We start from the raw sequence: 21491 nt of genomic DNA, 5'->3' as shown, positions 1-21491 counted from the left end.
CGAAGGCAGCGGCTTAACCCACTGAGCCACGCAGGCTCCCGATTTCTGTATCTGTTTTTATGCCACACCAGGCTGTTCAATTACTGTAGCTTTGTAATAAATTTTGAAAGCAAGGAACATGTTGCCTCTAGCTTTGTTCTTCTTTCTCAAGATTGTTTTGGCTATTTGGAATATTTTGTTGTTCCATACACATTTTATTATTGTTTGTTCAATTTCTATTAAAAATGCCATGGAAATTTTGATAGAGGTTGCATTGAATCTATAGGTTTCTTTGGGTAACACAGACATTTTTAACAGTCTTACTTCTTCCAAATCATGAGCATTGAATATCTTTCCATTGATTTATGTTTTCTTCAGTTTCTTTCATCAGTGTCTCATATTTTCAGTGTACAGGTCTTTTACCTCCTTGGTTAAATTTATTCCTAGATCATATTGCATTCTTTTTGATGCAGTTGTAAATGGGATAGTTACCTTAATTTTTCTTTTTTGCTAGTTTGTTGTAAGAGGATAAAACCACAGATTTTTGTATATTGATTTTATATGTTGCAATTTTGCCAAATTTTGTTATTAGTTCTAAGACTTTCGTTTCAGTCTTAAGGGTTTTCTGTATAAAATCATCCCACCTACAAATAGTGACAATTTTACTTCTTTATTTCTAATTTGTATATATTTTATTTGTCTTGCCTAATTGCTCTGATTAGGATTTTTAATACTATGTTGAATAAAAGTGGTAGGAGTGGGTGTCCTTGTGATGTTCCTGATCATAGAAGAAAAGCTAAAATCTTTTCACTTCTGAGTATGATGTTAGTTTTGGCTTGTTATATATAGCCTTTATAATGTTGATGTATATTTTCTCTATACATGTTTTGTTGAGTTTTTATCAGACATGAATATGGAATTTTTCTCAAATGTTGTTTCTGCATCTATTGAGATGATCATATGTGACTTTCATCCTTCGTTTTGTTAATGTGGTGTAGTATATTGATTGATTTGTAGATGTTGAACCATCCTTGCATCCCTGGATAAACCTCACTTGATCTTGGTGTATGATCTTATTGATATATTGTTGAATTTGATTTGTTAATATTGTGTTAAGAAATTTTACATCTGTGTTCATCAGGGATATCAGTTTACTTTCTCTCTCTCTCTCTCTCTCTCTGTGTGTGTGTGTATGTGTGTGTGTGGTGTCTTTCTCTAATTTTGGTAGCAGGGTAATGCTGGCCTTGTGAAATGAGTTTAGAAGGATTCCCTCCTCCCTGATTTTTTTGAGAGTTTGAGAAGGATAGGTACTAAATCTTTGAATGTTTGGTAGAATTCACCAGAGAGGCTATCTGGTCCTGGACTTTTGTTTGAGGAGAAGTTTTTGATTTAATCTCCTTGCTGGCGATTATTCTATTCAGATTTTCTATTTCTTTATGAGTTTGCCTTAGAAGATTCTATGTTTCTGGGACTATGTCTGTTTTCTATATTATCCAATTTGTTGGCATATAATTTTTCATAGTAGTGTCATGATCCTTTGTATTTCTTCAGGATCAGTTGTAACTTCTCTTTCATTTCTGATTTTATTTATATGACCCCCCTCTTTTTTTTTTTAAAGATTTTATTTATTTATTTGACAGAGAGAGATCACAAGTAGGCAGAGAGGCAGACAGAGAGAGGAGGAAGCAGGCTCCCCACTGAGCAGAGAGCCTGATGCGGGACTTGATCCCAGGACCCTGAGATCACGACCTGAGCTGAAGGCAGCGGCTTAACCCACTGAGCCACCCAGGCGCCCCCCCCCCCTTTTTTTCTTAGTTAATCTAGCTGAAGTTTATAAGTTTTGTTGATAACCAGCTCTTGGTTTCATTGATCTTTTCTGTTGTCTTTTTAGTCTTTATTTCATTTATTTCTGCTCTAGTCTTATTTCCTTAATTCTACTAACTTTGGGCATCATTTGTTCCTCTTTTTATTACTCATTTAAGTGTAAAGTTAGATGGTTTATTTGAGAATTTTCTCGTTTCTTGAGGTAGGCCTGAACTTCCCTCTTAGAACTACTTGTGCTACAACACAGATTTTGGTATGTTGAGTTTTTATTTTCATTCATCTCAAAGTATTTTTTAATTGTTTCTATAAGCCCTGTAATGCAGATCTCGTTCTTCTTAACGTTTTTAAGACACTTGGTATAGACCCTTTAAGCTGTTTTCACTTTTTGAACTTTTTTGTTCGTTTTGTGCTGTGTTTGGGTGAGTTCTATTGCCTTTGTCTTCCAGGCCACTGATCTTTTCTTCTGCATCAAGTGGTCTGCTGTTGAACCACTCTCGTGTATTTTTCAGTTCAGTTATTTTATTCTTCAGATCTGTATCTTCTGCTTGATATATATATATATATATATATATATATATATATATCTTTGTTGGATTTCTTGTTCCTTTCATCATTCTTCTTCTGAGATTAGTAAGTATGTTTATGACCATTACTTTGAAGATTTTTTTAAGGAAATTACTTATCTCCATTTAATTAACTTTTTTTTCTGTGTTTTTATCTTCTTCTTTCATTTGGAACTTATTCTTCTGTTTCCTCACTTTGCTTGGCTCTCTCTATTTCTGTGTATTAGACAAAACAGCTATCTCTCTCTGTCTTAAAGAAGTGGTCACAGAAAGATGACAGGCATTTCAGTGCCTTGGGGTTAGAGCCCTCACGGAACTGTCTTTGATTGTTTCAGTTCCATGGAGACCAGAAATGTAAGCTTCCATGGCCACCAGAACCAGGTGTTCAAGTGACAGGCTCTGAAAGGACTACCTGCACCTGTTGCCTTTAATGGAGAATAAGGGAGTCTGCCCTTTGGGTTTTAGCAGGGCAGGGCTATGAGGAAGCACCAGGCTGGGGCATGCCCACCTGCTGGTTTTAGCAAGTCAGGGTTGAGGATCAGTGCAGTCAGTGATGACAAGGTAGAGGGAGAGTGCAAAAATTACACCCACTAACCCCTTTGTTTCTGGAGAGCGTTCCAATAGGCCTCTGACCCTCCAGAGATGCTTTAAGAATAGGCAGTAAATCTTCTTCATATATTGTTAACCATTTTTCAAACTATTGCTTTCGTGTTGGGTCCCAGGGAAAATGAAACTGTGCAAACACTTTAAGTTAGAAATCTCAGTTTCCTATGGCCCTTTGGGTCTCCTGGATATAAGACTTTGGTTTTCAAACCAGACTTTGTATCTCTGGTGCAAGTCCTAAGGGTTGGAGTCCCTGATACGGGGCTTGTGCCCTTTGCTTCTCAGGAATATGCTTTTTATTTGTGAGACCCCTTCCACTTGTGGGTGTCCACATTGGGGGCAGGGTTTTTGGCAAGACCATGTCTCTGCATCTCCTACCCATTTCAGTGTATCTGTTTTATCCCTTGTTGTGGAGGAGCTGTTTCAGCTCGTCTTCACATTTGTTTTTTCAGAGAGAATTTTCTATGTGTAACTGTAGATTTGGTGGGAGGAGGTAAGTTTAGAGTCTTCCTATGTTGCCATCTTGAACTGCCCACCCTAAGTTGTGTGTGTGTGTGTGTGTGTGTGTGTGTGTGTGTGTGTGTGTTTTATAATTTCCCTATTTACATTATTCAGATCCATTTAACTTGAGTATTTTGTCATTTAGAGTAATAACTCATCAATCTGTTAGTGCCACCTTTCTTTATGTTACTTTTCTTAGTGCTATGAACTGTGCTATTTTGAATCACTGAAATGTTATAAACCACCAGATTGCTAATTGCTTTGGATGCTGTGAAAAATAATTACTCCACATTATTTTTGATATTTAATTGACAGTGTAATGCATTTAACTAAAGACCTGCAATAAACTATTTCTAATTACTGAGGGTGGTGGAGTGGAAAAGTAGGCTGTAAAAGTTTACAAGGGAAACAATGTTTTCTCCATTACACTAAAAAGTCATTGTTGATAATACTTTTTCAGAGATGAAAAACAAAAACAAAAACTTCCCCAATGGAAAATTCTGGAAAGCTAGGAAGAGTTGTAGAATACTTTTACTCAGGATATAGTAGGGAAATTTTTTAAATGAATAAAATGTACTGGTGATGGGGTGATGTACGTCATATATTACCCTTACCATGCTTGCACTAAAATTTCTCCTTCTTCAGTTGGCAGAACTTTATGAGGGAGATAATCATGCCACTGCTAGAATGAATAATCTTTATCACTGACTGGTGTTCAATTTATTTTGCATCTGTAGACCTTTCATCTGAAAAGCTCTGCTTAATTTTATATGTCATTGGAATATGTAGATATATCAGAAAATGGAATTGTTTTTAGCTCCCAAGGTAAGAATTCATGTTATAACGTGATTCTTGAAAATAACACTTAGAACCTGATTCAAGGAATTCCAACAGTCTAGAAGTTTCACAGATTGATGTATAAAAGATGTTAGGCTCTTTGAATAGATATGTACTGTTTTAATTTCCTACTATGGTATTAAAAATCAGCATATTCTTTTCTTCCCCATAACTTCTGACTAAATTAAAATGTCTCCATTGGTATGTCATTAAATTGCTTATTTAATTTCAATTATGTACATTTTCCAAAAACAGACAACCAAAATAAGTGACCTGTTTCAGGGAATGTAAATTATTTTCAGAATTTCAGAAATTGAAAAGGGATAAGAGGAAGGAGAAAATGCTGGGCTGGTGTGAAGCGATAGCCCGTAACCCTCACAGAATTCCAAACAACACGCGAACGCCTGAGATCTCAGGGGATTTGGCTGATGCCTCACAAACCTCCACATTGGTGAGTGAAAAGTTATTTTTCTTCAAAATGGCTTGTATGTAAATGGAATGCTAAGAAATGTGGAAAGGGATAACTTTTATGTAAACATTATTCTTGTTTACAGTAATATTTACATTTGCATTATATTGTTCATATAGATAATTTATATTAATAAAATGTCTAATGTCATATACTATTAGAGCTTAATTCAGCTAAAACAACAGTTTCTTTTTCTTTGTATTTCTTTGAGTCTTGCCCCTCCATTATATTAGTAACCTTAAAGAGTTACTTAAAGTTCATATCTTGTAATCTACATTTGTGTAATGAAATCAGTGGAGAAAAATGAGTAGAGTTATCCAGAATTAATGAAAAATCAGAATCAAGCCTTCTGTGTTTTCCTATATTCTAAAAATCTCTGAAAAGAGTATCAAAATTATAATTTTATACAACTTTGTGAATTAAGTAATGACAAAAATAATTTGAAGACCAAATCAATAATACACTCTTCCATATTTTGTTTTCTGCTTAACTTAAATAGCCAGCTGCAGCTAGCCATTGTTTCCCAGTGATTAGGAAGAGAGAACTCATTAGCAAAAGGGGTTTTATGCATTTTGTTTAGATTTGGCTACAACATTCTTCATTTTGATTTAAAGAAGAAAAATTCCATTCAGTCTGTAAGTTTTAAATTGACATGTTAGATATATTTTAATTATTGTTTTGCCATTTTATATGAACACAAGTGTTTCCATTAGCCTGATTTATTAGTTGATGAACATATAATTAGATATAAGCAATGATTTTAGGTTTAATTTTTACTCTAGAATTATTTGCTAAGTTCTACTATTTTTTTTAAACAAGTCAAGCAGAGAAAGACAACTATCATATGATCTCCCTGATAAGTTCTACTATTTTAAATAGAAATAATGATCTCAAGTAAACAGTACTGAGTGAATATCAAGAGAAACCACCTGAAGGAGTAGGCATTCAGTTGACAAGATAGAAGTGAGATCTTCCTTAAATTCTATCATCTAAGATTGTGAAGAGAGGGCTGATGGTATGTAGAAATGTGTGTAATGTCATGAAATAGTCAAAGTTCTGAATACATTTTTTGGAATTATCATATGCATTGCTTTATCTCACTCTAACATGATATTTTGTAAATTATTATTTTCAATAAAATTGCATGACATGAGTTAACACCATTTAAAAAATATGTTACACAATGTTTATACTTAAAGCTGGACTTTGTCAGGTATCATACAAAGGGTAAAAATTTTAAGATAAAAAGAATTACTTCCGTGCTTTTATTAGGATGACTTTAGTGCTTAATTTCTATTTCATAGAACTAGATCAAAACCATAAAAATTCTTGAGTAAACATTTGGCCTGGCTTTCTCCTATAATTGGGTAACCTAATATTAGCTTAATTTTCCAGATGTGAACTATGGCCCAGAGAAATTAATTGACTTTCCCCATGTCACTTAACTAGTAAATGATAAAAAGATTGCTAGAAGCCAGGTTTCTCAAGGTAAAGTTTTATTTTACTACACCATGTTGCCTCACTTTCTTGATGACATTTTCTTCTCATCAGATACTTTTAGGTTAAGGAAAACTCATCAAGTTACCAATCTAATAAATCCAGTAATTGATATTTTAAAATCCAATGCCATACTAGGTGGATAGCCTCTAGTCATTGAAACATAATTTCAACATCTGTTTCTCAACATAGGAAAAATGAAATATGCCTTTCTTATATCATAGCCTAGTGTCTTAATCAGTTCTCCTTCACTGTCAAATGATGACTCAAAGATACATACTCTTTTCATCTTTTAATGCTGCCTTCTTAAGGACATGGCTTCTTAGGTCCCTGAGGGAAAGGAAAAGACTGTGGGAGCCATTGTACATATTGAAGCGGCCTTGAATGTGTGCATATCCTTCTGTTGACAAAACTTAATTGCATGGCCCCATCTGAATTGCAAGGGAGGCTGGTAAATGTTAGTAAGCCATATAACCAAGAAGAGCATATGGAATTAGAGAGCACCCAGTCCCTCTCTGCTGTAGACCTCCCTTCTGGTTGCCAAATATTTAGGTAATGTTTCCACTCCCTCATGAAAAAGGATTATTACAAGAGAAATAACAAAAGTATTTCCATCACTGGATTCAGTTCAAGTCCATGAGCACTGGTTATTTATGGTCCTCATCAAATGATGGTGATAGCAAATCACCTATGAATAGATTATCCGCATTTTGCAACCAGCTCTCAACATTCATATGTACGCAATATATAGAAGAGGAGTAGGACAAGGGAAACCACAATAATATTCATGCTTGGAAAAAGAATCAGATACACATGGAAATCAGAGGTGAAATCCTACTAAACAGGAAGGATCTTTGAATAGGCTCTGACCCTGCTCCCTGGAGAGATCTTTGTTAGTGGTTCTCTCTGGCCTCTCAATATCTCTCTGGAAAGTTCATTTTCTTTTATTCTCCTTGTGCCTAATGAGGGTTGTATACCCTTAAAATATTTTTTTTCCTATTTTGAAAAAATTGTGGGATCAAGAGTTGTTTTAAGTCTTAAATATTTCAAGGTTTGTATTTTTAGCATCATGGTCTTTGAATACACAATTTTCAGATATCTTCATAGGATTCTGATTGATTTGCTTCCTCATAGTCCATGTGCTTAAGAAAGTTCTTTCTGGGAAGCCCTTGACTTTCTCTTCTCTCATGCCTCTTTCTTAAGATGATATTATCTTGAAAATTCCTCTGGAGGACCACAGCCTTAACCCAATCTTTGTAAAGAGATATTTTGTTTAACTGAAAAGTTTTGCTCAGTGTCAGCTCTAAATCTCATAAGTGCCTTGAGTCACTTTATACACTTTATACACTTTATATAAAATATATGCTTTTTTTTTTTATAAATTTTTTATTTTTTATAAACATATATTTTTATCCCCAGGGGTACAGGTCTGTGAATCACCAGGTTTACACACTTCACAGCACTCACCAAATCACATACCCTCCCCAATGTCCATAATCCAACCCCCTTCTCCCAAACCCCCTCCCCCCGGCAACCCTCAGTTTGTTTTGTGAGATTAAGAGTCACTTATGGTTTGTCTCCCTCCCAATCCCAGCTTGTTTCATTTATTCTTCTTCTACCCACTTAAGCCTCCATGTTGCATCACCACTTCCTCATATCAGGGAGATCATATGATAGTTGTCTTTCTCTGCTTGACGCACCCGAATGTTTATAGCAGCAATGTCCACAATAGCCAAACTATGGAAAGAACCTAGATGTCCATCAACAGATGAATGGATCAAGAAGATGTGGTATATATACACAATGGAATACTATGCAGCCATCAAAAGAAATGAAATCTTGCCATTTGCAACAACATGGATGGAACTAGAGGGTATCATGCTTAGCGAAATAAAATATATGCTTTTATACAAATGTACATTTTTACTGTATCTTTGTTACTCAACACTTGGCGTTAAAGTCATATCCCATCATTTGGGGTTAAGAAGAAGCCAGACATTTTGTCCAATAAACCCTTAAACTTCTATAGTCTTTCTGTTCCCACTCAGATCTGCTTTTATACTAGTTCCTGAGCTTCTTTTAACACTTTGCTGAATGTGGCCAATAATTGATAATATACATTACTAAGTTTTGTTTTTCCATCTATTTTGAGTGTTTCTAGCCCAGCAGGCCTACTGCCTGCCTCTCAAGTTAATTCAAACTGTAGTTTTGCCAAGAGTTTTGCCAGGACATCAAATAGATGGCTTTCTATTTTTGAAATTGGTTTCTTTGCCACCCACTGCCCAACCACTCAGCAAACACCATATACTTTAGATTTTTGTGATGGTAGCACAGGCTTTGGCTACCATTTTCTATATTTAGGTTGTTAAAAAAGTTGGGGTAGAAGAAGGTAAACAGGAAATAGTAATTCTAGCACAGAATGTAATATGAATATTTATTTAATCAGCTCTTGAAGTACTGAAAAGTGTATGTACTTAGTAACTGCAAGAAGTAACAATCCTCCAGAGAGAGACCACTGGAAGGAGGAAGGAGTTATTTGAACCTAAAAGGCTGAAAGAGGAGCCCCTCAGGTTGCACCTTAGACTTTGAGAAAGGAGGCTTCTCAGCTGATGTAGGAGACTTGATTTCAGGGAAGGGACACTGAGGATCTTGGACCTGGAATCTAAAGGAGAGGCTCTTCTCAATCCTTAAATATTCAAGTGGAAGGAAAAGAAGACGGTGCAATAAGAATAGTTAGATGGGGGCACCTGGGTGGCTCACTGAGTTAAACCTCTGCCTTCGGCTTACGTTATGATCCCAGGGTCCTGAGATCAAGACCCGCATCGTGCTCTCTACTCAGCTTCCCTTCCTCTCTCTCTACCTGCCTCTCTGCCCACTTGTGATCTCTGTCTTTCAAATAAATGATAAATAAAAATCTAACAAAAAAACAAGAGTAGTTAGATGGTGCAATAAAATGGTGCAATAAGAAACTTGGATCCACTTTCCACTACTTACTTACAAAATCATTGCTAGGATGACACTAGCAGAAACAGGATAAGTAAAAAGAAACAAATCCTTTCTCTCTCCCTGTCATCTAGTCTCCATTAGCACTAGTATTGGCAGAAGCTGGCTAAGAGGTAAATGTCAAAGGAGCAATCTGATTCCAGCATCTTGAAGTAGATTATGCAAGACCTGATTTAGAGTTGAGTACTATTATCTTAGTAATTAGTAATCAGTATAAAAAATTAAGAAGAGAAGCTTTAACAAATCAATGAAATTTAACAAATCAGAAATTTCAATGGCTTAGCATAATTGAGCTTTGCTTTTGCTCATGATTCACTCTGATAAAGGTCATTTGACTCTCCAACAATGAATGGCAGGATCCCTACTCCTTCCATCTCTTGGGACTACTGTCTTAAACAAAGGACATCTGAGTGTATCAGATAACATATGGAAAAGAATGAGTGGGTGACCATGGAGATATCTGGTGAAGCCTGGAAGTGATGCATATCACTTGATGCCCTTGGCTGGAAATCAATGACATATTCCAGTGTATCTGTCAAAAGGATGGGAAATATGGTCTTGTATGACTGAAATAAGGAAATTGAGAGCACTCAACAAGCTTCCACCACAAATGCATTCCTTTGAGAGGTAGCAGTTTTGTCCTATATTTCCATTTTGTATGCACATATTTTATTATTACTCCTCTGCTGTCATCCTGAGCATTTGAGGCTTTCTGGTACAGATCATATCCCATCTAAAGATGATGGTGGTGATGAGGAGGAGGAGGAGAAGGGAGATGGCTGATTAGAAAGTGCTGGGAGTTTTCTAAATATTTAACACATATTTTCTTTTTTAATACCCACAAGAGTCCAGTGAAGTAGGAATAACCATTATCCCTATTTTGGAAAGGAAACTGGATAAGTTAGATACAGAAACTGAGGCATAGAGAAATTTAAAAACCTGCCCAGAGTGACCCAGGTAATGTTGATGAGGCTGGGATTCCAGCAATCCAAACAGTCTAAATCTGGAGGGCCACTCTGTCATGTCTCCTCAAGTTGGGGGAGAATAGTCACTATTCGGATTGTATGCATTTAGCTAAACACAAAGATTGTGAATGAGAGAATAATACAGGAGAGTGTGGCATAAAGACAAATAGGGCCTTCTCTTTATAATCTTATGGTTATATGTGACGGTTAGATTATTCTCTGCTCTGCACTTAGTGACCTATAAGTACGGCCATTTTTACAGCCATTTTCACCACTATACCATCAATAACTGACATAATTGAAAAGAACTGTGTTTTTTTAGATTTTATTTATTTATGAGAGAGAAAGACAGAGAGAGAGAGAAAGTGCAGGAGCTAGGAGGAGGGACAAAGGGAGAGGAAGAGGGAGAAGCACACTTCCTGCAGGGCAGGAAACCTACAGGGGACTCCATTCCAAGATCCAGAGATCATGACCTGAACTGAAGGCAGATGCTTAACCAACTTTGCCACCTAGTTGCCCCAGAATAGGTTTTTTGTTGTTGTTATGTTGTTTTGTTTTTAAATCTATAAAGCAATTGAGATTACCTGCTTTTTAAATTCAGAAAATATTAATTTAGTGTAAATGTTTTAAACTGAATTTGAGGTTTGAGAGATTATGCTTATTAAGAAACTACATTCACAGCTGCACCATAGGGGTGGGAGAGCTCTTCTATGACAGCTAGGGAAGAAATTTCTCTTTTAAATTTAATGTAACACAGTTTACATGTTAAAAATAAAAGCAAAGTGCCCTATACTGACTGTACCCTTAAGCAATATCCTGAATCAAATCAGAGTTTCAATATTAAATTTAAAATGAGAGTAATGGAGATCATAATAATCAGAAATAAAAAGAGGAAGAATTTTATGAGTTGAAAATATCAATGGAAGACAAAATAAGGAGATTAAAAGTGTCATTTTTTAGGTAGTCAGCAATGACTCCAGAGAAAATTACTTTTCTGTAATCAGTGATGAGTCTTTGAGGCTGTAAGTAGATTATCATTAAGTAGAGAAAAAGAACAAAGTGTCACTTGATGTATTTGATAAGGTGATTTGCCACTTCCAACCATGTATTTGTCAACTCAGGGCACATTTTTCAACCTTGTATGTACATTTTCCAAAATGAGGTACTTGCAACTCTAGAATAGACTGAAGAGGGAAGACTAGATAAGAAAGCTTTCAAGGATTTATACATCTGTGTGTGATATATTTATAAAGCTGTATAATTTTCAAAGCAGTCTTTATGTCCATTGTTTCATTATAGCTTACAACCATACTGAGATGAACACAATACAAATTTAATTATTCAAATAGGTAATGATATGGAGATGTTCTTAAGAGTTTTGGGTAATTCACTTCAAATCATAAGGCCACAGATCTTCTAATTTCTCGGTTATTTATATACTACACCCATTATGAGAAATTGATACTATTGTATACATTATTCAAGAGAAAATATCCTAACTCAGAAAGGTTAAATAATTTGTCTCAGAAATAGTAAGTCTGATTTTAAATCTTAAGATTTTTCCAGTTTGCTATAAAGCTCTCTAAAAATAAGACCTATGCAACTAATGAATTTTTGAACACTATATCAAAAACTAATGATGTACTATATTTTGGCTAATTGAATTTAAATTTTAAAAATAAGTATAATTAATTAATTAAAAATACCCATTTAAAGAAGAAAATTTGCAGCTCCTGGACAACGTAAATCCTTGCACAATTTCAGTAAGTATTTATTAATAAAACATGCAGTTAAAAAGATTCATGTTTCATTGTGTCATAATCTTTTATTTCCAAAATAGGACAGTTTTGTTGAAGGTTAAATTTCCATACTTATTAAGTTTATGAAAAATCAGAAATGAAAATGAAGCACTTTTATTTTTACTTTTAAAAACATGTAAATAGAATGTATGTTTTAATTGAAGAATCATATCATTTTCACATTTTTTGTTATTCTTATTGCTCAGAGGCTCTACTATTGTTTCCTTGGTTTTATATTAAACTAGCCCACTTGGATATTTGTGTAATATAGAAAAAAATCAGTACCTGAACTTAAGACTTTTTCATTTAGAATTCCATTCTTTATCATTTGGTGAATACTGACATCCCCTGGATATCAAATACAAAATAAATAAATGCATATAATTTGTATGATTCATAATAATTAATTATTATTAATAATAATAATTAATGATAATAATATTAATTATGATTTGTTAATAATAATTAATTGTTGATAATAATAATTGCTGATGATTAATTACAATGATCTCACAATTTAAATAAGCAATAATATCACAAAAGAGCAAAATTTGATGAAAATAAAGGTAATAAGTCAGGTAGAGCTTTTGCTATAGAGAGATGAATATAACATTTTTTTCCTTATTCTAAGCCAAAACATAAAAATGAGGTGGAGTGGATATTATTTGCTATGCCTAACCCCCACATACAAGTCTAGTAGGTTAAGGTCCTTTGTGTTAAAATCAACAAAATGCCTTCTATTCATAACATTCAGCGGTGGAGTTAGTTAAAGTGATTAGAGTATGTTGTACTGAATCTAATATACAATATTTAATCACTAAATTGGAGTGAAGAATTACATCCTTTTGATTATTGACTATAAAACTTGATTCAAGTTAACCATTGATGTCAGCACAGATACTAGCATATCAAACTGAGGAGGAAGGTAATCTGCTTCATAAATTAGTAATTATGATGGTGATGTTTATTATGTTATGGAAATGCATATGAGGGCCGTATATGTGATCTAGATTATATACCCCCAATTTTTTTTCTAGATATCTCCAAGGATAGTTTCTTCATTCAGGACCTGGTGTGTCTATCCTAACAACGCTGATTAGCGTTGCTGCTGATATTGCACCCAGTTATGCCACACACATTCACTCTATGCCAATTCTGTGTTGCTTTTTTTCTCAGACTCATCTTTATCTGAAAATATTTATATAAATATGAATGTGTGTTGGTTTATTTTCTGTTTCTCTTCACCTGAATGTAAGATGAAAAAGGGAAGATATGTCTTATTTAACTCTATATCCCAGGTGTTTGAAACATAACAGGAACTTAATTAAATTTGTGGAATGGATAAACAGCTTGAGCACAGAGCATGAACTAAATGAAAGTGAGTTTTGTTTGTTTATAAAGCTCTATTAAGTGTAAAATCTCATATATTAAATCCCTTCTTTTTATTAGGAATGCCATATTCCTAGAGATATGGAAGAACCCATCTTAAAGATCAAACAATTCTGAGATAGTTTCTATGACCAAAATACATAAGTTCAAGCTTTGGAAACTAAAATCATGATTGTAAAAAGTACATTCTACTAAAATCATGATTGTAAAAAGTACATTCTACTGAAATAAGATTCTGCCTTCAGTAAGAATTTTGGTATTGGAGGTATTTTGTTCAATGCAATAGGCAGTAAAATGTAAATTTGTCCTTAATTAAAATATCACACTTACAATTAATATTTGCCAGAATCATTGTTCTCAGTTTCTTCCCAACTGTGCCCATCATTCACTTTTAATTTTATCAGACAGAAGGAAATCATGCATCTGCCTATGGAAAATGGACTGGTATTGTCCCACAAACATTACCTCTCTTAGAAACCAAATAAAAGGGAAATAGAAAGAGGAGCTTGATTATATTAAATTTCCCATTAAACCCACAGACTTATTTTCAACAGGCTCACCTTACTTCTCTGAGCAAATGGGACAGTTGTTCATTGTGCAGTGGTCTTTATGCATTCGGAAAATAGATTATGTCAGGGAAGATAGAATTTGTAGAGTTTTTTTAACCTCATTTTCGTTTCCCTTTTAATTCTTTCTTATTTGATCATTTATCACTTATTGTTTTTAATTGCTATTACAAAGCCTTTACTAAAATACTGCCAAAGGCAATAGTGAATGAAATCTAAAATTTTATTAGAATAACTATAAAATGCAAATGAGGGAAATTAAATGAAAGACATTATGCCTTTCAAGAGCTTTGATTTTTGTAAGAAAGTAAAATCATTAAAAATATATCCCAGTGGTTGTTATGGAAACAGATTGAATTGAAGAATGCAAAGGGGGAGATTGGTGCTTCAAACATCACACTAGGAAGAAAAATTACATTCACTGTGCAGCTTAAAGTGATGTATTAACTTTAATTGTATAGTTACTGAACAGTGTCAAAACATGATTATTCACAATAGTAATAATTGATCTAAAAATGCTCCTTATATGAAGAGATCTTTTCCTCTAAGGAGTAAATCATGAGATCATGTTCACAGCTGCTTGTTATCAAAATCTGTCACGTCTGTCTGTTTAATTTAGATATAAATTAAATTGTGAGCTCCTCAGAAAGAAGTTGAATCTTCAATAGTCATTGAATTCTATGATCAGTATAGTATTTAGAACACATTGATTTTCAAATATTTTCATTTCATTTTGATGACTAGTGAGTGGAGTTGTGTATACCCAAATAGGAAAGGCCTCTTGTGTATATGTGGAATTGCGGCAAACTGCTTTTCTCCACTCACAAATGACGCAGATGGAAAAGATTTCTTCTCTGACCTTGCTCTTGTGGGAGTGTTGTGCTTTCTAGACTGGGGTAGGGAGGGTAAATTGACTTGATATTTGTCAAGTCAGCTGGGTTTTGCCTCAGAATAAAAATTGCACCTGGAAATAAATGGAACAAGTCAGAGTAGGACTGAGGAATCCAGACTATTTCTGTGAAGCAGTCTTATGCAGTCTTATTCAAAAGACAAGTAAGGTAGAGGTCTTAGGTAAATTTTTATCTCAAAACACAATAATTAATAATATAGTAGTTTTTAATGCGTTTTCTATGCTCAAGAGTTTAGATGTATCTAAAACTTCATGGTAACTCTGAAGGTAGGTTTTGCTGTTCTTATTACACAGAGAAATTAAGGTTGAGAAAGATAGGAAGAGTGACAGAGCAGGATTCTGAGGTTCTACATGTCTCCAGTCTTTTGTGCTACCTTGTAGAGAATATTTTATTCATATAAATATTTGGCAGGAAGTTACCTGACATAACATGACAATTCTTATCCTAGAACAACTTCTCTCTTTTTTAGGAAGATTTATTTACTTATTAGGAGAGAGAGAGTGTGTGTAAGCTGGGGGAGGGGCAGAGGGAGATGGAGAGAATTCCAAGCAGACTCCATGCTGAATGTTGCGCCCAAGGACACAGGGTTTGATCTCAGGACCCTGAGATCATGACCTGAGATGAAATCAAGAGTTGGGTGCTCAACTGCCTGAGCCACCCAGCGCCCCAAGTAATTTCTCCTCTAATCCACCATTAATCCACTGCACTACCTAATGAATGAATTCATTGGTATCAAGGTTGTGGATTGTTGAGCTATAGTTTGGGGCTCCAAAGCTGTCTGTTATTGTGGAACAAAACAAAGGTAAATGATTCACAGAGGAAATTAGTGGTTCAGAACTGTTCACTTGGTTTAGAAGGTCTCTTCAATTATTCATTTAACTAGTCTCTATTGAAAGTCAGCTATGTACCAAGCACTATACTATGCAATAAATATTACTGGAGGTAAAAAAGACAGGGTGCTTAAACTCAAGAACCTATTGAAGAAAACAATTAAATGAATAGGTCAAGAGTAGAATAGGACATACACAACAGGTGTTAGATGAGCCCTTAGATGGGTACCTAACCCATCTGTGGAGGTAAGAGTGTTCCCCAAAAAACCCCTAAGAGTCAGTGATATAAAGGGGATGATGGAAAGGAGAGAGGAGAAAGGGGCATTCTAGGACTCTATGTAAACATTTATTGTGGAAAAATTAAACTTCTGTGTTCTGTTTACTTTTAAAGACATATCATCTATTTGGTGTAATAAGTAAGTAAAATCATCTTCAGGAACTGAGAGATATCCACTTTAACTAATACTAAAGATTGTACTTGCCATAGGTTGTGGAATTAAACTACCTATTTTTGTATAATTTATTCAACCTTAATATGCAACAGTAGTCTTATATCGTAGGCTGTGGGAGCACTTCTAGTAATTTAGTGGCCATTTGAATGTAGGTTCCAATGAGCCTTCCCAGTGAACAGTGCAGAGGAGCTGTGTGTCAAAACATATTCTTTTGGGGAGGAAACATGTACATGTAAATGTATATGGATTTGCGCACTTAGAAAAACAAAGAGTGGAAAAATAAGACTGTAACAGTTAATGTTTGTTGGACACATGGTATATACCAGGCACTGTTCTGAGCCCCTGACATGTTAACAACTCATTTAATCCTCACTGTAGGACTGCATGAAAGGAACAAAATCCCCATTTTGCAGAGGACAGAGATAATTTACCAACCTTACCCTGCTACTAAGTCTTATTTGAGCACCCATGCTCAAATACACTTTTCTTTTCTTTCTAAGGTTTCATTTATTTATTTGAGAAAGAAACAAGAAGAACACAAGTGAGGGGAGAGGCAGAGGGCATGGGAGAGGGATAAGCAGACTCCACCCTGACCCAGGAGCCTGAAGCAGGGCTTTATCCCAGGACCCTGAGATCATGACTTGAGCCAAACTCAAACACTTAATCGACTAAGCCACCCAGGTGCCCCTCTAATATACTTTTCTATGCTGCAAAGAATATGCCCAGGGAAAGATAAAAACTCTTACTTTATTAGAAATAAGTTTAATTGAGATTTACATTTAAATATGAATTTGTTGCACATTTCATTGAATATATTATATACTACATATTATAAAGAAAAGTAGATGATTTGAGAGAGAAAATTTTAATCTAATAAGAAAACATCATTTTCTCTCTTTTAAATTAGAAGGTAGAATAAAATTAAAATGTTTTTACAGAGAAGCAGACTTATTTTTAACCTTTGCCCTTCATTTCCTTGTGTGTAACAAAATCAATTTATTATAGTAATATAAAGATTAGCAAACACATTGCATAAAGGCTAGGTAAAAGAATATGTTTTCTATATATATATTTTAAATTTTTATTAACATATAATGTATTTTTAGCCCCAGGGAATAAAATACATTTTAATGTTAATAAATCTAAGCTGTAGTATTGACAAATAAATTGTAAAACGTTATATTTTTTAAAAAATATGTTTTCTTAAACATTTTTAACTATTAAGCATTTCTCTGTAATACAAAGTATTAATCAAGCCAGTGATGATGGACCTAATCCTAAACATTTCAGAAAATACAATGAATAATGTGGTTCTATTCTGGGCTCTAATAATACAAAGTGCACATAACTGCACTAATTTTTAAGTTTATTCTACATTGAAGAGGTAATAACAACATCAGCAATGTTATGCACACTGAATAGTGATGGTTTGTCTCATCTCCATAGGTGAAATTACTCAACCCATGAAAACAGGACAACTAATTTTTGTTTGCATTCTCATCACTGTATGTGTAATAAAATTTGGTTGGTGTGATGATGTATCTGTGAAAGTTGACAAGTTGGTAACTGCAGTGTGAAAGCCATTTCATTTTTTATCTTTAAAGAATTACTGGATCATTAAATTAAATTTTATTCCTGTAGGCTGCATTGAACACATAGAAACCAGGTGTCTTAGTTCCCATATCTGCATTTGAGTTGCTGGTTTCCAAATGTGGAGTCACAAAGCTGTACTTATGAATTATTCTACTTAATAATTACAGTTGACAATTACTAAGGTGATATAGAAATAATTTAACAATCCATCAACTGAAAGGTTTCTTTTAACCTAAGGGATTTGCCACATATGTTGACTATTCAACATTTTCCTGGATAATATTGTGCTAAATAGTTAAAACAAATTAACCCAACACAAGAGAATGTATTAAATGACCTTACCCCTTTCCCAAGAAATGTAGTTGATAATTATTAATATCCAAGAGGATAATCAATCAATTACTATTATATTTTCAAATATATATACAGAGTTGTGCAACCATCAGTGTAATCTAACTTTAGAACACTTTCAGCATCCCCAAAGAAATTTTTATCCACCAGTAGTTAATCACCAGCCCTCCCTCTCACCTCCCAGGCTTGGGAAGCTACTAATCTACTTTTGTCTCTATAGAGTTGTCTATTCTGGATATCTTGTACAAATGAAATTATATACTATATGGCCTTTTATGACTCATTTCTTTTACTTAACATGATGTTTTATTTTTGTTTTGTTTTTCTTGCTTTCCTTTTTTTTTTTTTTTTTTTCTTGAAAGACAGAGAGAGGACGCTTTCATGGTTGGAAGGGACAGAAGGACAGGGAGAGAGAGAACCTTAAGCAGGCTCCATGCCCAGCACGGTGCCGCCATATGAAGGCTCATTCTCTCTGAGATCATGACCTGAGCCAAAATCAAGAGTATCTCAGATGCTTAACTGGAAGAACAAAGAACATTCCATATAATTGCTTAGTTAGTAGTTAATTTGACAGGTTTTTGTCTAATTCCTATTTCTATTCTCTTGAAATTACAACTTTTATGTGCATAAAACAAGATTGCCTTTCACATGCTCTTATTTCTGTGTCAAACATGAAATTAACTCAGGTACTGATTTAAGAGTACAATTCTTTTGTTGTGTTCTTGGTGAAGAACATATGTGAAGTACAAAAACATGTTGCAACTTCTTTTTTTACTGTAACAAGACAATACATAAAATGGCTTATGTTAATTGCCTTTTGCTTGTCAGAATGGTTGAAAAATGAAGACAGGTCTCCTGGTGGTTCCCATTGCTCACTGAGGACATGGACCTGATGATGAAATTACAGTTCACAGTGTTTTCCTTCTAATTGGTTCAGGGAAGTTTTGACTAATGTTATACAAAGGTGTGTGCACAATAAACTGAAACACAATTTTCCACAGTAATTGTCTCAATTTCCATAGAAATCTTTGAATTATGTACACTTTATTCAGTTTTTTTTTTAATAAAATAACACATTCCACAGCACGTTATTCTTTTCTAATATAAAAGTAGCCCAGATCACCGGTCTGAGGTAAAAATAATACGTAAGGTTTTGGAACAAACTTTTAGCCGAAATAGATGAAGCAAATTAAATTAAATTTTTCAAGTTTGGGGAGTTTTTACCAGACTTTTCTAATTTTGCCAAATAAGTTATAGTAAGAATCAGAAAACAACTTCATTTTTTATGTCACGGTCACATTAGCTCATTTTATTCTCAAATAAGCTACATATATTGTGTAGGACAGATATTATTATCTCCATTATACACACAAGAGAGCTTGAAGATTAAGGGATTGATTCAAAGTCACCCAGCTCATCAAGGACAAAAGTAGCACTGAAGTCATATAATCCTGACTATTTACCTGGCTGACTCCTAAATTGTTCTTTATTTCAATGAATTCTGTACCATTCTAAATCTTTTTTTTTTAAGATTTTCATTCATTTATTTGACAGACAGAGATCACAAGTAGGCAGAGAGGCAGGCAGAGGGAGAGGGGGAAGCAGGCTCCCTGCTGAGCAGAGAGCCCAATGTGGGACTTGATCCCAGGACGCCAGGATCATGTCCTAAGCCAAATGCAGAGGCTTTAACCCACTGCCATCCAGGCACCCCTGTACCATTCTATATCTTTATGAAGGGGATTACATTTAACCATTTGCCCAAATTAGAAAGTACATTTTTTCCTGTCATGTACCCTTAGTCACTGTCTTGATAAATCTACCTCACATACACCTTTTGAATTTGTCCTTTCCTCAGTTTGTGCTTTCATGTATGCCCTGTAATATTTCTTTGGTCTTGTCATTTGTCTTTCTGCTCCCAGGTCATACTGTTTCTAATCTGTTTTGAACTTTGCTTGAAAGTTGTCTTTCCAAAGCATAAAAGGGACCCAGTGTTCTAAAACCATCAATGGCTCAGTATTGTCTATAACACACTCCAAGCTTATTAGTATGATGTGTGAATGAGGACCCTCATGCTTAGCCTCTGTATTTACTAACATAAAATCCTTAGATGGTTCAAACTCTGCCACACCATATAATTGCCACATAAACTTCAAAAAATGTATAAATATAATATAATATAATATAATATAATATAATATAATATAATATAATAAAAGTAAAGACCGCAGAACTGCTAAATGCCAGTCCCCAGATTCTTCTCCCCCAGCTTATTTTCTATTATCTTCCACTGTCTTCATGGATGAGCTTTTATGCTTCCTTTTCCCCTGAAACCTTTGAGCAATCAATTTAGCATTTTATTTTCCTTTACTTCTGTTCGGATTTGGATTTAGTAAATACCTGACTTTGGACTTGAGACTTGGCTCTAATCTAGCAGCTCCTTTCAGTGTTGTGCCTAGAAAAATCCCTAAGTTCTAAGACAAGAAAATTCTGTCGAGAAGTATCTGGCTTTCATTCCATTTATCAGTCAGGGCTCAGTACAGGAAACAGAACTACTCTGGGCAGTCAACTAAGATGGGAATTAAGTGGTTGGAAGACCGAAGAATTTTTCAGCTGAACTTCTTGGAAATACTTCTAGAACTATACTCTTGGCTTACCAAGGAGACTGCTAAGTCTGAGATCACCATTTGTCCTAGACCATGCTGGAGCATGAACCCCACCCACTATCACAACTGTCTCTCTGCATCTACAAAATGAATAGCAGATGCTTTACTGCTGCTGGGGAACCTTAACATTTTCACAACCTTGACTGAAAGACGGCAACAAGTGGCACACAACCACCAGAAATAAGACCACATTTAAACTTTCTTATATCTCAAGACAGTATGTAATCAATGGACCTAATTTGCATGAGAACCCTAGCTTCAAGGGAATCTGCAAAGAGCAGTTTAGCTTTATAAATCTAGAAGGATGGAGGGGTGGAGGTTGGGTGAGCAGTCCAGGGTCTTCAGTATCTTACTTGCTCTGGCTTCTGTGCTGCTCCTCTGTTCCCTTCCTCTCTCTTCTGGACTTTTTTTGTTTCAGGTATAGTTCAACATCTTTAGGCCAATTTGACACATCAATTTGCTGATCTCAGTGAAAAAAATGTATCTATTAATGATAAGCAGAAAAAAAAGAAGAAATATTCTTAGATAATCTATGAAAACTTTTGGGTTTATCAGGCATTGTTAGATCTACTCTGCAGTTATCTTCCAAACAGTAAAACTGGTAAGAAACTGGAACCAACTATAAAATGAACCCCATTCCTGGAATTCTCAAATATTTTAAATTAAAGTTTTGGAGGCTCTAATTAAAATGTTTAC

The 21491-nt window shown here is 34.6% G+C and overlaps 1 protein-coding gene across 4 annotated transcripts in view; it reads left to right on the top strand.

Moving 5' to 3' along the window:
• Positions 1-21491, top strand: part of MARCHF1 (membrane associated ring-CH-type finger 1) — a 922254-nt gene that overhangs the window by 592293 nt on the left and 308470 nt on the right. For 2 of the 4 annotated variants that reach the window (XM_059174546.1, XM_059174519.1), the window contains exons 1-3: positions 2744-2927; positions 3422-3462; positions 4610-4758. In XM_059174546.1, the coding sequence (XP_059030529.1) occupies positions 2920-2927; positions 3422-3462; positions 4610-4758 (198 nt within the window). In that variant the 5' untranslated portion in view covers positions 2744-2919. Of the gene's footprint in view, positions 1-2743; positions 2928-3421; positions 3463-4609; positions 4759-21491 lie in introns of those variants that run through there. The other 2 variants (XM_059174528.1, XM_059174538.1) reach the window with 1 other exon arrangement.

The sequence above is a fragment of the Mustela lutreola genome, chromosome 1, assembly GCF_030435805.1.
Source record: "Mustela lutreola isolate mMusLut2 chromosome 1, mMusLut2.pri, whole genome shotgun sequence".
Taxonomy (NCBI): Eukaryota; Metazoa; Chordata; class Mammalia; order Carnivora; family Mustelidae; genus Mustela; species Mustela lutreola.
Note: the sequence above shows the minus strand (reverse complement) of the source record. Positions and strands in the feature narration are given on the sequence as shown.